At 52.1% G+C, this 18,591-nt stretch overlaps 2 protein-coding genes across 2 annotated transcripts; both read right to left on the bottom strand.

Annotated features, from left to right (window-relative positions):
* Positions 1-2,748: 2,748 nt before the first annotated feature.
* On the bottom strand, positions 2,749-4,749 carry TMEM121B (transmembrane protein 121B). The gene has a single exon (XM_065740884.1). It carries the CDS (start codon positions 4,747-4,749, stop codon positions 2,749-2,751), a length of 2,001 nt encoding a protein of 666 aa, XP_065596956.1.
* A 6,550-nt stretch (positions 4,750-11,299) lies between these two features.
* Positions 11,300-17,397, bottom strand: HDHD5 (haloacid dehalogenase like hydrolase domain containing 5). The gene is made up of 8 exons (XM_065740883.1): positions 17,311-17,397; positions 16,983-17,183; positions 16,751-16,863; positions 15,284-15,377; positions 14,831-14,864; positions 14,256-14,430; positions 13,762-13,950; positions 11,300-13,164 (listed from the first exon to the last, which is right to left on the bottom strand). The coding sequence occupies exons 1-8, from the start codon at positions 17,395-17,397 to the stop codon at positions 12,819-12,821; spliced, it is 1,239 nt and encodes a 412-aa protein (XP_065596955.1). The 3' UTR covers positions 11,300-12,818.
* Between the last annotated feature and the right edge of the window lie 1,194 nt (positions 17,398-18,591).

Raw genomic sequence — 18,591 nt, 5'->3', positions numbered from 1 at the left:
GATTTATGTTTTCATATGGCACAACTTGATATAGCAGAGCGTTACCGACCTGGACCAGTGATTAATGTTGGGCACACGATAGCAGTAGGTGTGCAAGGTGTGTTGGGTGAGGTATTGTTTATTCTCGGACAGCACCACTGTCCCTTTCTTCTGCAGATGAATCTGTTGTGCAGCAGAAGGGGTCTAAATGGACATGAGAGCTCAATTAACAAAGTGAAGGGAGTTTAAAAGGTGAGGCAGGCTTATGAATGAGACACTGCAGAGCTTTAATTGTTTCTCTGTAGTAATTGCAGGGTAGCACTGCCCTGTTAGTTGCATGGGGGCTTCTGTACAGTCAGCTGCTACAAAAGCTTTATACATCCTGAACAGCATGTTTTCTAATACCCCATAAATAACAGGGCTACGAAGAATCACTTTGTCTGCAGAGGAATGTGATGCAACGGTATCATCATTTTGTAGTGTTATCTGTCTCAGGCAATTATTGCATAAGGGGACACATCTGAATTATAATTTCAATGTAGTCAAAGGTTTGGATATGCCATGGCTGCTTATGTTTCCGATATGCCATTTTCTCACTAATGTCTTAGATGGAAAAAGGCACTCACTATTGAAAGATCAGCTGTGAGGGGGTACTGAATAAGTGAGACTCAGTAGTAGTAATACTGCTGTGATTCTTCTGGTGTATTAGGGATGTTCTACTCGCTTTGTTGCTGTTGTGAACAACACCAGAGGAGCAGCAAAACAGAGCTGGGGACGAATAGCTTTTTCTTCCTTCACTGTATTTTTGGCACATATTATTCACAATTGGATGAAGCATAGCATACTCCTAGGTGCAAGTATCTTTTCCTTCTCGCTAAACAGTACCACAATTCTTTGAGCTTTAACTATCTGGGAAAGCAGGTGCAAGGAAACCAGAATCTGCACAACCCCAACAGACCTGTGCCTGCACCCCTTTGGCAAGGACATTAGCATCCCCTAGACACAGCTCACATCACATAGGAAAAGTTCACAGTACTTAGTTTTACAATCACGGTCACTCACAGCACCAAGATTGTCCAGACATAAAGGAATTAACTGAAGAGAAGGCCACTGGCCAAAATTCACACAAGTGCCCACCTGAGATCTCAGGTTAAAAAATAAAGCACTGGTGGGAAAAGTTAAGCCGAGTCTGTGCTGGCTGTGTTTGGCAGGGGGAGAGCAGCGGGTCTCCCCTCCCAGCTCAGAGCAGGGCAGCACTTGTCCCGTTGTTCGTGTGCCGAGGGCACGCACTTCTGTGGGGGGGGGCAGCTGGAAGTTGGCACTGCTGTAAACACGTCTGCTGGAGCGGGCCCTGCTGTGTGAAGGGCTGGAGGCCGCAGCCCTGGAGGAAGTGGGTGCATGAAGGACTGGGCCGTGCCTGCGTCCTGCTGCTGGCTCTGCGGAGGAGGTGGTGGGCTCCTGTGCCCCTTCCTTTCAGGACAGCTGGAAAAAAGGCTCTGGACAGGAAGCCAGTGACAGCAGCCTTGGCCAGGGAGCAAAACTGATGCCTGTGAGAGGCAGAGGTCTTCTTCCAAGCACGGCCTCTGTGTTCCCGCTTCGGCGCAGCCGGTTTTGAGAGCGGCTGGAGCCAGGCTGAAGAGCAATCCTCAACCCACCCCACACATGCATGGAGCTTAAAACCAAAGGATAATTGTGTCTCTATGAGACGATAAGTACAGCTAACCGCTTCCCCCACCACCCTTAGCCACACACAGCTGGAGGGCAGGGTGCTGGAGCACCTTGCTCTGTGCTGAGCCAGCACAGGCCCCAGGCAGCACCCGGTCCCCTGCTGCCATGTGGGAGCTGCCCTGCCGCTTTCTCGAACGGATGTGGGAAAAGAGGTTCGGGGTGGGAGAACCATTCCAGCCCTCCCACCCCACACGAAGGGAGTCCCTACGCTGCATAAAGGTAAACCAACACTGATCCCACAAACATGCATATTCACAGAGAAATGAGCGCCCCATCAAGCGGGCGCTGCTGCCTGAAGCCAGCAGGAGGCTGCCTAAACCCTGTTCTCACCAGAAGTCAGTGTCTCGGTGGGAGCAAACCCCCGGACCATGTCCGTTTTGGATTCACTTGTTTCTTTAGCATGCGAAGTTAACGTTAAGATGCCAAAGGTTGAAGCACAGAGGTAGACATTTACAGCTCGGAGAAAGTGGGCTTCAAGGCTTGAAATGAGCAGATGGCTGGCATGCTTCCAGGCGCTCCCCAGCTGCTGCTCCCCAACCTCCCCAGCGCTGCTGGGACGCGGGGTTGACGTTATGGGACCGGTGGAACCCAAGCGTGCTTGTTCCTGCCCTGCACGCACCTGGAAGGCACATCTCTGCTGCTCAGGCCCCTCTCTCATCTCATCGCTGGTCAACAGGAGTTCCTGAAGGAGTGGGGAGTATCTGGTCCCTGTTGGTCAGGGGAAGAAAAGAAAACCAAATCTTGATGGTCACAAAGCAACACAGAGTCTCAGTGAGGAGTGGAGGGGAAAGAGTGGAAGAGGACCACACTTCCAGGCAGTGTGGAAGAGGACCCGTGGTGAGGAGTAGGTGTGTTTGTCCAGGGGTGAAATATCTGCCATGGGCTCCTGCAGGTAGTGGGGTTTGTGTCAAGCTTCTGCTGACAGGATTGTCTATAGGACAGGGAGGGCAGCAGGAGTCTGGCAGGGCGGCCACATCCCTTCCCACGCTTGGCCACGGCAGAGGGAACCTGAGCAGAGAAGACTGGTGGGGCTCGGCGGGCTCAGCCCTGAGCGGTGACGGCCAGCGCATTGACGTAACCATGGGGGCCCACGTCGACGTCGGACAGCCCGTGGCCCAGCGGGGCGGTGGCAGGGGGCCCGGCAGCAGAGCCGTACTTGGAGGGCGGCAGGGTGGCAGTGGGGTGCAGGACGCAGCAGGTCTCCAGGGCCTCAAGGCCACGGCAAGCCAGGAAGAAGAGGTTCTTCAGCATGAAGAGGGAGAGCGGCTGCTGGTAGCGCAGGAGCAGGAGGCAGCGGAGCGCCAGCAGCGGTGCGTCCAGCAGCCCGGCGGGCAGCAGCAGGTGGAGGGCAAGGCGGGCAGCTCCGGGCGGGCGGGCAGCGCTGAGCTCGTAGAGCCACAGCACTGGCGAGGCCAAGCAAAGGAAGTAGACGGCGATGAGGAGGTAGCGCAGTGGGGCGGGCAGCGGTGCGGGACGGCTGGGCTGCAGCACCAGCTCCAGCAGGGAGAAGCTGTCGAGGAGGTCGAGGCAGGTGGCGAGGAAGGCGGCGGCGGCTCGGTGCTGCGGCGGAGGCTGCGGGGGCAGGAGCAGTTGCCCGGAGCCCTCGGCGCCGATGGCCCGCAGCAGGCAGTAGAGCAGCGGGGCGGAGAGCGCCAGGGTGATGCGGAAGCCGGTGGTGCCCAGCGGCAGGCGCAGCTCGATCAGCTCCAGGATGGAGGTGCCCAGGATGAGCGCCGCTTTGGGCGTGAAGGCGATGGAATAGATGAGCCAGGCCAGGTGCGCGTAGGCGAAGTCGCCGCCGCGGGGTGGGCCGCCAGCCCCGCGTCCTCCGGCCCCGCGCCCGCCGGGGGGGCCGTGCAGCAGCAGCGGGTGCGGCGGCGGCGGCCCGGGGGGCGGCGGGGGCCGCTCGCGGCGGCGCGCCCGGCTGTTGCGGCAGAAGAAGATGCCCCAGCCGGCCGCCAGCACCAGGTCGGTGGCGATCCAGCTGCACCAGTACAGGTCGGTGACGGCGATCAGGTAGAGGTCCAGCAGCGCGCCCTGCCCCAGCAGCAGCACCAGGGACAGCGCCTGGAAGCCCCAGCGCCGGCCGCCCGCCGCCCCGCCGGGCCCCAGCAGCAGCGCCCCAGCCGCCGCCCCGCCGCCCGCCGCTCCGCCGCCCGCCGCCGCCGCCCCGTACAGCTCCGCCGCCGTCATCCCGCGGCTCGGGCTCAGCCCCCCGCCGCCGCCGCACCCGCTGCTGCTGCTGCTGCTGCTCGGGAGCGGCGAGGCGGCGGCGGGCGGCGGGGCGGCGGGCGGCGGCACCAGCGGCTTGCTGATGCTGATGCTGTCCTCTTCCTCCTCCTCCTCTTCCTCCTCCTCTTCCTCCTCCTCCTCGGGGCTACTGCGGGGGCTGCGGGGGCGGCGGGCCCGCGCCGAGCCCGAGCTCGATCCCGAGCCCCGCCGGCTGCCGCCGCTGCTGGAGCTCCCCGGGAAGAGCGGCTGCCGGTCGGCGGCGTGCGGCGGTGGCGGCGGCGGCGGCGGCGGCGGCTGGAAGGAACCCGAGGAGGAGGAGACCGAGCGCTGGTTGGAGGCAGCGCGGTGCATGGTCCTCCCCGGCCTCCGAGCCGGCGCGCCGGGCCCGACGGCCTCGCCGCGGCCCCCGACCCGCCCCCGGCCCGCCCCCGCCCCCCGTGCCGCCGCACCGACACCGACAGCGGCGCCGAGAAAGAGCCCGAGAGGCGGCGGGGCGCGGCGAGGGGCCCGGGGGCGGCGCCGAGCTGCAGCGCAGCGGCGGTGGGTGGGCTGGGGGTGGGCGAGCCGAGAGCGGCTGTGCGCGGGGGCGGCAGGAGGGGACGGGGGGAAGGGACCCCCCAGCGGTCTAGCTCGGGAACGGAGCCTCGGGGGGGTCGTCGCCCGCCCACCCTTATGGCGCAGCCCCAGCACCGGGCGCACAGAAGCGGTGGGGCTTCGGTGGCGCTGGTTTCCCCCGGCCCCCCCGGGCTGACCGAGGGAAGGGCTGCAACCCGGGCATAGCCTGAAGCCGAGCGCTGACTTGTGGCTCATCTTATACCAGGCAGAATTCCTGATCTCAGCTATGCTGAGTTGCAAGGGCTCTGCCCAGCCTGCCTTGCTGGGACAGTTGCTTCAGGTTGGATATAAGGAAAAATTTCTTCTCGGAAAGAGTTATTCTGCATTGGAACAGGCTGTCAGCAGAGGTGATGGAGTCACTGTCACTGGAGGAACTGAAGTCTGCACTGTGCAGATGTGGCCCAGAGGGTCAGTGGGCACAGTGGGGATGGGCTGGCAGTTGGACCAGATGACCTTAGAGGTCTTTTCCAACCTTAATGATTCTGTGATTCTATTCAAATGGATGTGAATAGCCCTCAAGTTCCAACTGAAAGCACTCAGAATTAGCATGGCTGGCTGGAGCTGCCTCAGCACCACCACACATGGCACACCTTGTCCCCAAATAGCCAAGTGTTCTGTGTCTCCAGCCCCTTGCTCCCCAGGGCACCTTCTGAGAATGATCCCAAATTGTTTGACTCCTGTGAGTGTATGCTCCTCGGTACATGGGACTCAGTACTGGGGAACGACAGAAGGGGCAGAACTTCAGGCCCTAAGATAACTGGAAGCTCTGCAGGCTTCAGTCTAATGGCTTGGGGAGAAGAGTGTGGAGGTGGTACGGCCCACAGCCCTTCCCATGGTCTCCCAAACTGTTTTCTGTCCTGCCGATGGGATGAGGACCCATGTTTCCTGCTGCTCTCTCTGTTTCCCATGCTTGTATGCCCTTGCCAAGATCTTTCCTTGCATCCACACTACTTGTGTGTATTGCATTCCTCTAACTCACCTTGTGATGGTGCATAGGGTGAGATGAGAACACGCACGTGTGCACTGACATGCTGTTTAAGTGCCTTTCTCTCTGATTCCACATTTCTACTGAAAGATAAAACCCCTCCCTTTTTAGAAGGTCAGTGACTGCAGATCATATGAAATGCAAATGTTCAAAGTGTTGGAGGACAAGAAGAATCGTCCCAGTGCAGCATGGACATAACACCTGTGCTGTATGTAGGCCAGGCCATAGCTCTTGGCTGGGTATCACACTTCTAGCTCTGGTTCTGCCCTTCCCCATGGGCCATCCTTGTCACAATTCAGGGCCTTAGTGGCACTGCCACCTCTGTAGTGACACAGGACACACTCTTCCATCTGCAGTGCTGGGAGCAGGCCCACCACAGGTGGCATAGGAAACCTGCTTGCTACTGAGTGACAGAACAGCACGGCACCACTCACAGCTGAGCAGTCTTTTGAGATGCAAGAAGACAGCAGAGAGCAGACCTGCCTCTCCTTCCTGTGCCAGATACGCTCCCGTGGTTCTGCTCTCAGCCCTTCAAGGTATGCAGATTTGTCTGCAGATGAAAGCCTTGTGTCCTGAGACCATGGCTGACAGGCAGTGTTTCTTGACAGAATGGTGTCTGCTGAGGGCTTTGGGAGAGATGAGTGGTCTCCTTGGAGGCCCACACAGCTAGGCTACCCATGTGGGGAAATGGGCTGCCTTATGTTATCAGCACAGGGTTGATGGGTGAGCTCGGCCCAGGGCAGCAGGATGGGAGGCAGCTGGGTGCTAAGTGGACCCACCTGGGTTAGCATCAGTAAAGGGGCTTTGCCTCAGCCTCTTAGGGAATGTGGGTCTGTTAGGCTTGGAGCTGTGTGAGCAGGGACAGGGGATCTTTGTGCTCCTCCTGAGACCAAGGGATCCCTGTTGGACTGAGGAGGCTCTTGCATTCAAGGTAGGCAGGTGGCAAGGGATTCCTGCAGCAAGGAAGGGTGGGTGGCAGGTGGTGCTGGGCATGTGGGTTTCAGTAGGGCAAGTGAAACCCAAACAAATGGGTGAGGATAAGGAAATAGCTTTCCTTGTGTGGAAGGAAGAAGAAATGGTGCCTGTATCTTAAAATGGGAGCGAAGGGGAAAATGTCTTCTACTTGAGAAAGCACTGAAGAGCTTTTTGTAGCATGCTCTGGGATGAGAAATGACAAGCTGATGCTTCCCGTGTGATCTAGTTCTTTAACATAATTGTTCAACCCTTGCATGCCTAACTATTACTGTTAAAACATTAAAAACCCAAACTATAAATAGCTTCTTCTTTGCAGCAGCTCCAAAGCTATCTTTATGGTTTCTTTATAAGTTTATGTAAATACACAGGTGTATGTGTGTATACACATTGAAAGGCAAGCAGCAGACAACACAGTTCTGTGAAATAGTTGTGAATATGAAAAATGCTCCTGTTTCTAGCTGATGGAAGTAGTGTGCCCTCAGAAATAACCCTGGTGGGGGAAAGATGAGAATTTCTTGAGAGCAGAACACAAGAATAAACAAAATAATGACTCAATTGCTTAGGAGGAGAAAGGTTGAGGGGGACAGGGACAAATACATGCTTGCAAGGAAGACCAGAAGCTAAAACCCTAATCATGCCCTGCAGTAAGCTGTCAGAAACTGGCAGCAGTGGGAGGGAAAGAGGCAAAGCTGATTTCAGTGAGTTTGAGCATAATCTGCTGTAACTGTGCTTAAAATGCCTTTTGTGTGGGAAAGGAAGGTTCTGGGATTCTCTAGCACAGGCTTTGTACTGCATTTATTTAATCCATTCAGACGTTTGGGATTGGAGTTAGAGGTAAGCGCAGAGCGAGTTCACCTGGCCAGCACCAATATTCAAAGGACTCTTCAGCCCCAGCTGCTGAGTCTTTGTAACTGAAGTGCTGATCCAGTATTATGATGTGGGGAATACAGATACTCTTCAAAAAGGTATAAAGGTGTAGCCATTTATTACTTTTAATTGCATTTCAGTTCAAAAAGCTTTTGATACCAGTAGAAAATGTGAAGGCTTTTTTTTTTAGCATTATTATAGTTATTGGCTTGGGGAGTGAAGAGAGTTTGAGATAAATACTCTTAGTATTTTGTGCTTAATTCATCTTTCTTAGTACACAATGTGTGTTGGAACTGACCTTGAGGAACGAGTGAGAGATCTTAGGGCCATCAGCTCCTCCTGATTAAGTTGTTCCTTCAGTGTTTTGTGATGCCAATGTCTAACCTTGCTCCCTTATGTTGGTTAAGGGCTTCCAGCTCAAACTGCCTCCTTCAAGGATGCCTTTGCTCTGGGCAGCCCCTTTGTTTTAATAATAGTACAGTGATGATGAGCATTCATTTAGGTTATTTGGGTTCAGGTCTCTGTCTAATTAAACCTTGATCTGCCCTACCTTTAGTGAGTGCTCTGATTACCACAGTACTGGATAAACTAAGGGGGTTGGTCCATGCTTTCTATTATTTTTATTTATTTGAAGTCTTACAGGTCATTTCTCTACTGTGTGGGACACAGCTCAATTCCTTTTTTTTCCTGAGAACAGGAATCCTTCTGTCCATCCAAATCTGTTTTTTCTAAAGGGACTATTAGTTCCTTTTAATGTCAAGAAGTTGTTTGGACTGTGCATCTTGTGATTTAACGTGCTTCCTGTGAACTTGTAAAGAATTTTTGGTGAAATATTTTATCAGAACAATACGAGTGAACTATTATTGCATGATGGCAGTTTCTAAACCATTAAAGCAGGTAGTTTTCACCTAGTAGGATCTTTCATTTTCCATGTGCTGCAGTCAGCAGACTTAGAGACTGATACTGATGGAAAGCTAACACAGAATCACAGAACTGTAAGGGTTGGAAGGGACCTCTAGAGATCACTGAGTCCAACCCCCTGCCAAAGCAGCTCCCTAGCCCAGGTTGCACAGGTAGGCGTCCAGGCGGGTCTTGAACAGAAGGAGACTCCACCACCTCTCTGTGCAGCTGTGCCACTGCTCTGTCACTGCACTGGGAAGAAGTTCCCACGCACATTTTTGCAGAACTTCCTATACTTCAGTTTGTGGCCATTTCCCCTCATTCTATCACCACACACTTGCTGTCTTCAGAAGGTGAAAGAGCATGACTGCTACGCTGTCCTCGCCAAACAGGATGAGTTTCTTAGATGATTGCAAAGGGTTTAACATAGTGCCAAGAAAGCTTCTAACGGTCAAGATGGCTTTCACACAACCTTAGGCTTCTTCATCCACAATTGCAGACTGAGTAGGTGATATCTAATTTGTTGTTTCCACACTCAGTAGAAATAATAATTACAAATGGTTGGTTAGGTCAGGACGCAACTAATTGCCAGCTCTGAAAGCACCTTTATACATGTGGCATCCCAAAATTGACTGCAAAGTGGCAGTCAGGACATCATTTAGTGATTTCCCCTCTCCTCCCTCTCCCACTTTACAGAGTGGGAATAGTCAAAGTTACCATTCATAGTCCCATCTGACTGTGCTGAACTTAGAGCTTACAGGGAATTACAGTTTGGTCCAATTAAAATAATTGCCAGAGAGTTATCTTGCAGGGTAGCTCCCTCAAGAAAATCTGAGATTGATTTGATGAGCGGAACAGAAGACAGAATTTGGTCCTGATAATCTTCTAGGGTGAAGGTATGAAAGAGGGCAGGACAACACTTACAAAATGTACATACAGCATGCTAAAACACATTTTGAAGAAAACCTCTTTTATTATTTTTAAATGTGCTAGTCCAAAGGAGCAGCTCTGAATCTGGGTTAAACTTGATTTGAATGCTAAAACTAACACATCTTGTGATTTCTCTGTACCATGCATAATCACCCCAATACAGTGTACATGACATAATTCAAAACATTACCCATTTATGGTGTGGGAGACAGAAGGGTAGAAAGACACAGCAGGATTATGACAGGAAGAAAGGGTACAGTAGTGTAATATGATTCCCTGAATGCCAGGCTAGTGGTTGTATTTGTACTGTGGAATAAAAGAATTGTCCTCTCTGACCACCATGTTACTGCATGACATAAAAGTTCTCTGCTTCAGATCCAAAACTAGGTTAGTCGCTCCTTCAGTTCCCCCTTGCTATTCTCAGTTGCCTAAATTCACAGTGTACTTCCTCTAGATTTTGCCTAAAACCTTTGTGTGTGTGGCAGATGGAGCTGTTAGGATCAGGTCTTCATCATGTCTGTTGCAGAAGGTAGTGCACCATATAACTATTAAGAGATCAGAAGAACAAGTGAATTCCTCTGTCCTTGCTTGGTCCAGTCATTTGTGCAGAAGTATGCTTACTCCAAACCAGAGAAATGTGGCACCTGAAATGTAATACATGAGATACAGGAAAGGATATGTTTCAGCCATGCCTAAAGCTCGTTCCAGGGAACTGCAATTCCAAGGAGAAAGGATTTCACTGAATTCTAGCAATAACAGATGTCCATGGAGGAGATGCTGATAAGCGAGGAGCCTGCTATGAGATTTTTCTAGACTTCTCCCCTCTGTTCAATTTCAACTCTCAAGTGATGCATTTCTTGAATTCCTTATTGCTGAAGTTCCTCCTACGCTCTTTAAAGACTCCCAGAGCACTGTTTTAACACTAACATGGTTCAAAAAAAATCTGGAGCTAAAAGCTAATTTGGAATCCAAAGCTGATTCCCATCAGTCACTTCTCCATTGCTGCTATTCTAAAGATGGAGATGCCTGCTCGCTCTGTGCAAGTGCAAACCTGTTCCTTTGCTGGACAGGGCCTCATTTCCTTCCTCTTGATGCCTGCTTTGCTTCTGGCTGAGATGTGCCATGTGTGCTGATAAGAAATTAAAAACTGCCTGTCATTTCTCAGAATTCCTGTGGATTTTCCTTCCACAGCTGGCATCAGAAGCACAGCCACTGTACCAGATTCCACCTGGGACACCTGTTTCAGTAATGCTACATTCCTCAGGGGATGCCAGTTCAGCAGCACTGGCCTTAACAAATAAGAAAGAGCTCTACCACAGGCCATAGCAAATGGACAGACACAAGTATTTCTGTGGATAAGTATCTATCTACCAACTAGAGGATATGGCCAGGAGTTACTACCAGCAACCAGCTCTCTTAAGGTTTGTGCAAAGATTGCCAGGGAAGGGAGCATTCTTCTTCCTGCACTCACTGTCACCTGTGGAAATTCCAGCTGAGGGATGCTGGAGTTAGTTAATGAATGGGAGTTGGGCCTCTAGTATCAGGCCTTGCACCCTGAATCCATAGTGTGCTTGTAACTCTGGAGATGCTCTGAAAGCTTGGAAAACTTATGTTAGATGCAAAGTCCTTCCCTCTATTTGTCCTTCTGGGAACTGCAGATGAGTCCTTGTTTTGTGCAAGTAGATGAAATGGTCTTTTGCTTTTTGTTTTTATCCTTCCAGTGAAAGACAAAGGATTCAAATCAAAGAGTGTTCCACACATTACAGCTGCTCTCAGAAGCAACCAAATGATTCTTGTCCTGATAAGAAAAAGAATCCCACCTTCTACTAAGAGGAAGAGATTCCTTACTGTTACTAACTTCACAACAGGGTAAATTCACCCAGAGGAGTATTTTTCTTGCTCCTTTTCAGAAAACAAAGCCTGGAGAAAAAAAGCAAAGGAGGACCTCTTTGCTTGGTCTTTGACTGCATACCCAGACCCACTGAGACACAGAGCTCAACAAAAGAAGAAGAGAAGCTGCTCTGCAGTGTGACCTTCCTAGGAAGGTACATCAGTATCAAGAGGATGCAAAGGTGCTGAAACAGACTGTCAGGGCACACGGATGCTGAGATTTTAATTAAGACAACAGTGAACATCTTGCTCGTACCATGTGTATGAAGCTGCCTGGCAAAGCAGGAAGGATTGAAGTGGGGACAGAGCAGACCTATTTCTGATCTCTGTGTGGTGCAGGCTGGGCATGACTAGGAGCACCAACTCTGCTGTGCTGGTTCCAAATGCTTTCCATTGCAAATGCAAACTAACCTATACTTCTAAAATCACAGTGCTCCTCTGGAATTACAACACTGCTTGCTAATTCAATCATTCACGTGGAGTTCCCCAAACAGTGCTTGCTTAACTTCTTTGGGTTGTCTAAGGAGATAGACGATTTGCTCCAGGTAGCCCAAGCTAGGAAAACATAGGCAGAAGGTGCGTGTCATTAGGGATATGGAAATGTTCCTGGACAGGGAAGTCTCACATGCTAATTCATGTTAAGGAGACTCTTTGTATGCTACAGGAAGAGCAGGGAACAGGGATCAGACCATATGGGGTATTCCTGAGTTGCAAACCAAATGTGGAAAGTGAATAAAAGAAACTGAGGGACATATATGCAGGCTTGACAATCTCATCTGTCAGTCACTGCATGCAAAGTAAGAAAAAGGCAGGGCTGTGACTTCTGTTGGCTGGCTTTTGCCCTCAGTGCCCCTTCTTTGGAAGCTGTGTCAGCAGGAGCAGGGTGATATCCCTTGCATCAGCTGGGGTCACAGTGAGCACCACACCTTCCTGCTGTGACACTGAGCTCTGGTCAAAGACACCTCTGGAAATGCAGACTCTGCAGTGGTTTCTCCTGCTATTGAGAACAGGCTGATGGCTCCCTAGGAAGGATGCTAAAAGGCAGACGCGTTCACAGAATGCTAAAGAGGGGGGAGGGAATAATCACTTCCCATGAGGCCCTGCAGCAAGTTGTTCTGGCTACTGCTGCATCCTTTGAGGGGCCCTGGCCCTCCATCTCTGCTGGAGAGCTGCAAAGAGGGGACTTTGTTTCAGGCTGACAGCAATGCAGTGACAAATTCCCAAGTGAGCAGAATTTGTTAAAGTCCATAGGCACTTTATAAGGAGAATGCTAAGACTTAAAGCCTTCCCTTGGCAGAGGGCCACTGTAGCACAGTTTCTGGTGTGCTCTTGTTGCATACTGGACAAACAGTACAGTGTATGAATGGTACACTGGTCAATGGTGGCTCCTTGCACAGGGAAGAGCTTCATCCTCAAAGATTGCTTGCCTGATCCTCATGCACAAGAAAGGGCTCTGGTGGCTGAAGAAAACTGAGATTACTGGGACAAGCCTTTCCCTTATGTCCCGTTTCTACTATGGTTCAAATTGTGATCACAGAAATTCACAAAAAAAAAAAGTTCACAATTAAAAGCCTGCTGGCAGGATTGTGGAAGATTATTAGTAAAAGGGGCTTTTAGTGCTGAAATGGAGAGATCTCCTTAGTGCTGACTAGATTATATCAACCCAGGTCTCTCCCCATTCTTCCCCTCTGCTGTGACAGCAGTTCTTTAGGCAACCCTAACTCCAATTCTCCTTCTCAAAAGCAAGTTGTACAGCTTCATTCACATCCTGCACTATGTAAGATGCCTCCACGAGGCTGGGGTCAAAGCAGAAGTCTCGGTGGCCGTGGAACACAGTCTCTGTGTTGCATTCTTCTGGCTTCCTGGAAACATCTGCATTGTGGCGGTAGACCCCAGTGCAGACCAGAATTGACTCACAGCTCTCCACTGCAACGTGGTCCTCAGTTTGGGGATTGGCTGCCTGTGGGATCCTCTTCACCCCGGCCTGGACCTGGTTCTGTTGAGCTGACTTGAGGTAGTTGTTGTAGAGGTTTGCCCCATAGACATCAGACATAGGATTGTCCCTGGATAAGGTCACAGTATGAAACAGAAATGAAAAAACAACCCAAACATCAATTTCCAGTTCTGGTAGACTGGGATTTGGGGAGCACCAAGGGAGGAACGGGTCAAAGATGTCTGCTATCATCAAGGAAATCCCTCTGGATTAGGCCAGTTACCCCATTTACTGGTGTATCCAGCATGTGGTGATAGCCACGTGCTTCACATGTATCCTTTTTTGAAAAGGAAACTGGGATGTCCAAAGCACCCACAGCAGTTTCAGCCATTATGGACGTGTATTCCCTACAACCCTGAAGTGTTTGGCTCAACTGGGCTAATGGTACTACATCTGGGTATTTTATCTTTCTTTAAGCCACTCACGCTACGTGAACTCTACATCCTACTGTAACAGCTTTGCTAGTCTGTCAGCAGCCCTTAAATTACTGTAAATGTAGGGTGCAAAAAGCTAACATCCTCTGCTGTACGATGTGAGGCTGCATGGATGCCATGGGGATGTCAGTTTTCAGTTTAGAAATCTCCAGTAAGAACAAAGTAACCACACTTAAAGCATTATGCAAATTTCTAAGAAAGCAAAAAAGAAACCCATACAGATATTCTCATACCCAATTGCATACAGGCGTCGGATGGGTGCCTTCCAGCCGTGTTTCTCAGCCTGTTCTTTTATCAGGTACGCAGCATAGCGGTAGGTCACCGTGCTGGGTTTGCCAATCAAGGCCTCATACTTCAGTTCCCGGCCTGTCACCTTCTTGTAGATGTTCTCCAAGCAGAGAAGGAAAGTGCCGTGGCCAAACCTGCTCCAGAAAGGAGGCCATCAGTATCCCCAGCCTCACTACTTGTGCAACAAACACTCCTCAATGAGGGGTTCCTGGTACTGCCTGGTTTGGACACTGTGTATTTACCCACATATTCCTACACAAGCCATGATCTGGCTTTGGCTTCTTAAGATATAATCTCAGTTTCTCATGCAGTTTTCATGCTTCTACTGCTAATTATATCACAGTCAAGAGTCTAACACTAAAAAATGTACTGTGTCAGAAAGAATCATCTGCAGGAGTGCTGTGTGAATTATACTAAAATTAATACAAGTGCTTTTTACCTCGGCATCTTGGCTTCAGCCATCCATAGGAGATCCATGTTGCAGGCAAGGACAGGCAGATGGGGGTATGGTATACCTTCTGGCTCTGCCCCCGGGTTCCCATTGCTCAAGAGCACGTCAATAATAAGTTGCAGGCTTGTCTCCCACCTCACTGGCTCACCAAACAAAACCACCCCTGGAAGATTTCAAGAAATGCTTGGAAACTTATGGTATCCATGTATAGGACACAATGCCAAAAGCCACCCATGACCAAAAGCACACCCTATTCCAGATTAGAATGCCCTGGCTAATACTACAGCTACCTACAGAATACAGCTGGTAGCATAGCTCCAGCCTGAGTAATGCTGTACCAAATTCACCACTGCTTTCAGATGCTGGAGCACCATGCACAGAAAAGCTGATTTTGCTTTTACCAGCTTGTGCTTCATGTTATGCTGCCTCCTGGCTGTACCTCCTGCATAAGCTGCCTGGGGATACCGATGAGTTGACAGCACGTCATTAGCTCCCATCCCAGCTGGCTTGCCTTACTGCTATTTCTGCTTGCTGTTCTTACATAAACAAAGGCCGTTGCTTACCTTCTATAGTGGGGAAGCCAGTGCTTGGAGGAGGCTGCCAGAAAAAAAAAGCTAGGTTAGCAATGCAGAATCTAATGTCATCTCCAAAACAAAACTAGAAGCGCGATCCCATAAAGAGCTGGGACAAGGCCACCTTGAATCCCAAGAAAGATTTCCCCCCACTTCCTCATCCCAGCTTGGATTTTACAGATCTTGCGTTTCCAGCTCTTGGGTCCAGAGATGCCAACCAGTTACTGCAAGGTCAAGCAGTGAAACATCAACATGGAAAAGCAGGGAGAAAAGCTGCTGTCCTTCCAGAAGGAGCCAACACTGGAAGAACAGAGACATGCTGGCTGCTCAGTGCCAACCCTGGGCTCACACTAAAGAGGGCCACTAGCAGCCAGCCTCTGCCCCCATGCTGTATGCTGTAGGCAACACCAGGCCGTCCATTCTACCCATGTGTCAGGAAATTACCAACTCCTTCGGCCTCCGGCTCTGATCCACCATGTCTAACAGGGGAAACGCCTTCCGCAGCGCCTCTATGGTGACCACATGCTTAAACCCCAGGCTATTTCAACTCATCAAGGAAAGACACAAAGACTCTTTCTCGTTTGGTTTTGTTTTCTGAAGTCACTAGCAAAGGCATCTAAAGGATTAGGAAATATAGGTCCTAGTAGCAGAGCAGTTACATTAACTTGGCAACGCATCACATTTTGGCTTTCAGTCAAACTGTATATCATGCTTCAACCTGAAGGTGGCTCTGAAATTTACCAAAAAGGAAACGAACAAGCAAACAAAACAAACAAAAAAAGCAGGCCAAGTTGATTTCCTTTGTGATCATGAACCTTTAGAAGCAGGCAAAGAGCAGAGGTGGTTCCAGGACAGAATGGATGTGCTTCAGGAGCCCTTTAAGGCCTGGGTGCTACTACTGGGGCAGTCTGGGTCAGGCTTCTTGGCTACGAGCAGAACCAGGGAAGCTCTGGTCAGTGTAGCTGGTGAAAAGTAAATGGTGCATGCTGTTAAAACACGTAAGGGAATGCTGAGTTACATTCACCTGCAAAATGCCTTGCCATTAGCTCATCCTGTTTGCCTTGAGGAAATGCGCAGGCAGATGTTTCATACCAAGTGCAGCCAAAGGTTAAGCGCAAGGTGTGACCATGTGCACACACACATGCAGAAGGGCAGAGACTGCTGTTCTGACTGTTCCCTTTTCCTGCTTTGTTCTCCATTGGACCTATTAAGCTAACTCCAAGAAGCTGTTCAAGGCTTCACAGAAAGAACTGTGACCCAAATCCACCCCTTCAGAGAAGCTAAGTGAGCAGCAGCAAGTTTGGACAAGGTTCTTCTTCCCACCATTGGAGGTGACATAGCTTCAAACGCACAGGGAATGAGGTAATGCAAACGGTGCCTGCGGTGCTTAGTGATGAAGCTGATGGGCTGAAATGGTGAGTAGATGCTGCAGGTGGATCTTAACCTCCTCGCAGATAAGGGCGGTGTCAGGCCTGCCATGCCTGCAGCAGGTCAATGAGCACTTGGGATTGTCTCTGTACTGTGATGATCTTGTTCTAATATTTCAGCTGCTTCAAGTGCTCTGAGATAGCTGGAGAAAACCTTACCAGTGGGAGTGTCTGGGTGACACATTTTGCTGTGAACACACTGCAAAAAAGCAGAATTTTGTCTCAGAAGTGAAAAAGGCCCAAAGATTCAGGGCTGTGCTGCCAGCAGGAGGAGCAACGCAGCTCAGAGAGGGAATCGGCACTAGAAACAAAACACTGACCTAGGTAAGGCTGGGAGGTGACTGAGGTCAACAGCAAGCACCTACGTGTGAGCTTCCCCATAGGACGACAGCAGTGGCTGTTGTTCCCTTGCACCTCTTACCAGCTGACCGTGCATTTAACAAGGATGAGCAGAGTGCCATTAGTTGAGCACAGCAAAGGATACTTGCGGGCGTTCTCCTCCACGGGCCCCTGCCCGGCCACCAGCATGCTCTTCAGGTGGAACTGGCTGAAGAGCCGCAGCGGGCTGTGGGACAGGATCACCTGCTCGGGATACACCTGCGGGCAGAGCGGAGGCAGCACGATTATCTCCCGCTCTCCACGCTCCGCCGGGACTTGGTCTCCCCATAGGGACTGCCCCAAGCCGGAGGCCCCAGGCACCCGAGCACGCCGCTCACCTGCAGCCCCAGCGCCTGGGATAGCTCTCGGGCCTTGGCCTCCCGCAGGCAGTTGCCGGCGTTGGTCAGGAAGACGACGGGCACCCGCGGCCGTCCACTCGCGTCCGACAGCCTCCGGAAGGCCTCTCGGGCCGCGGGCACCACCTGGCTGCCCCGCACCAGCACTCCGTCGATGTCGAAGAGGAAGCCGAAGGCCGGCGGCTGCAAGGCGAGCGGAGGGGCACGGTCACCGCCGCGCCGCCATTTGCTCGCCCCGTAACCCACCCCGCACCGCGGCCCCCGGAGCCCTTCCCGGGACGAGCCGCCGGACCGGGCCCCCGCAGCTCACCCGGCCCACGGCGCAGCCCCGGGGGGCGGGCGGCCCCGCGCTGCGCAGAGCCCCGCGCCCGGCTCGCACGCAGCCGCGCAGCGCCATGCCGAGCCGCTCCGCTCGCGGCGGGGCACGCCGGGCCGAGGAGTTCCCGGACTACAGCTCCCAGCGGGCGCGGGGACGGCGGGCGGGGCGGGACGAGGGACAGCGGTGCGCTCTGCGCTGCGGGGCGGGCCGGAGACCGGCGCTGGCTGGGGTCTGCTGAAAGCCGAGAGGAGACGATGGTTGTCTCGGTGGCCGTGGGGCTGAAGCAGTGCTGTTTTGCTTTCTGGACGGGGTGGTGATCTCCCGGTAAAGCGCGTATGACTTTAAGCATCAGTTACACAGAGTGGGGTTGTGTTTGTTCCCGTTGCCGTGCACGCCAGCGCGCATTCGTTTTGACTCGCATTCACACTCAGAGCCCTTTTTGCAGGGCTGTTAAGGCGCTTGGCAGCACGGGGTTATGCGTCTGTCTGGACGGTTACACCTCCCTGAAGTGCCTTTGCCTTAACTGAATTGCCTGCTGCTTCTTTTCCATCCTTTCCACAACCTGCCAGTGCCATTCTGATTTCTCACTGTAGAATTTAAAATCACAGGACAATCTGAGTTGGAAGGGATCCCTTAAAGGCCGTTCGGTCCAACTCCCCTGCAGTCCAACTTCCCACAGCTCGATCAGGTTGCTTAGAGCCCCGTCCTGCCTGACCCTGGGTGTCTCCAGGGACGGGGAGCACCCACCAGCTCTCCGAGCAACCCCTTCCAGTTTCTCCGAACCGTTACTGTAAAAGCTTCTACTCCCCGGGCACGATCTCGCAAGCACCGGTGCAGGCCGCCAGGGGTCCCCGCTGCTCCACGCCGGGGCAAAAAGGGGGAATGGGAGCTAGCCGTGGAGCTCGGCTGCAATTGAGAGCTGCTTTCTCTCACCCTCTTGGGGTGAGCTGCTGTCCCCGCTCCTGCAGTTTGGGTTGCGTGCTCTTTTCTTGCTGCGGATCAGCAGGAAATGCCACTCGAGCGGTGAGGTTGGGGCTGCCAGGCCCCCAGGACGCAGCACGGGGCGTGGGGTCAGTGCAGCCACAAGGGATGGGCACCTCATGACGGGGCTGCGAGGAGCCAGCCGTGTTCCCAACCAAACACACACTGCTGCAGAGGCCCCCAGGGAGTGCGTGTGCCCCCAGCTCCTGGAGCTGGCAGTCATGCCGTATTTATTTTTACAAGGAAGACAGCCCAACAGGCTGAAGTGTTTATTTTTATACCCCCACGAGT

This window comes from Cyrtonyx montezumae, unplaced genomic scaffold (assembly GCF_038088225.1).
Source record: "Cyrtonyx montezumae isolate F1298 unplaced genomic scaffold, pur_monq_1.0 scaffold_3, whole genome shotgun sequence".
Lineage (NCBI taxonomy): Eukaryota > Metazoa > Chordata > Aves > Galliformes > Odontophoridae > Cyrtonyx > Cyrtonyx montezumae.
The sequence above is the reverse complement of the archived record's forward strand: the minus strand, read 5'-3'. Positions and strand labels throughout refer to the sequence as shown.

Coding starts and splice junctions, on each gene's coding strand:
- TMEM121B (XM_065740884.1), bottom strand. CDS start 4,749: ATGAGCCACAAGTCAGCGCTCGGCTTCAGGCTATGCCCGGGTTGCAGC.
- HDHD5 (XM_065740883.1), bottom strand. CDS start 17,397: ATGGCGCTGCGCGGCTGCGTGCGAGCCGGGCGCGGGGCTCTGCGCAGC. Junction 16,864..16,982: donor CCCAGGCGCTGGGGCTGCAG/GTGAGCGGCGTG, acceptor CTCTGCCCGCAG/GTGTATCCCGAGCAGGTGAT. Junction 15,378..16,750: donor GTGGAGGAGAACGCCCGCAA/GTATCCTTTGCT, acceptor GAGTTGAAATAG/CCTGGGGTTTAAGCATGTGG.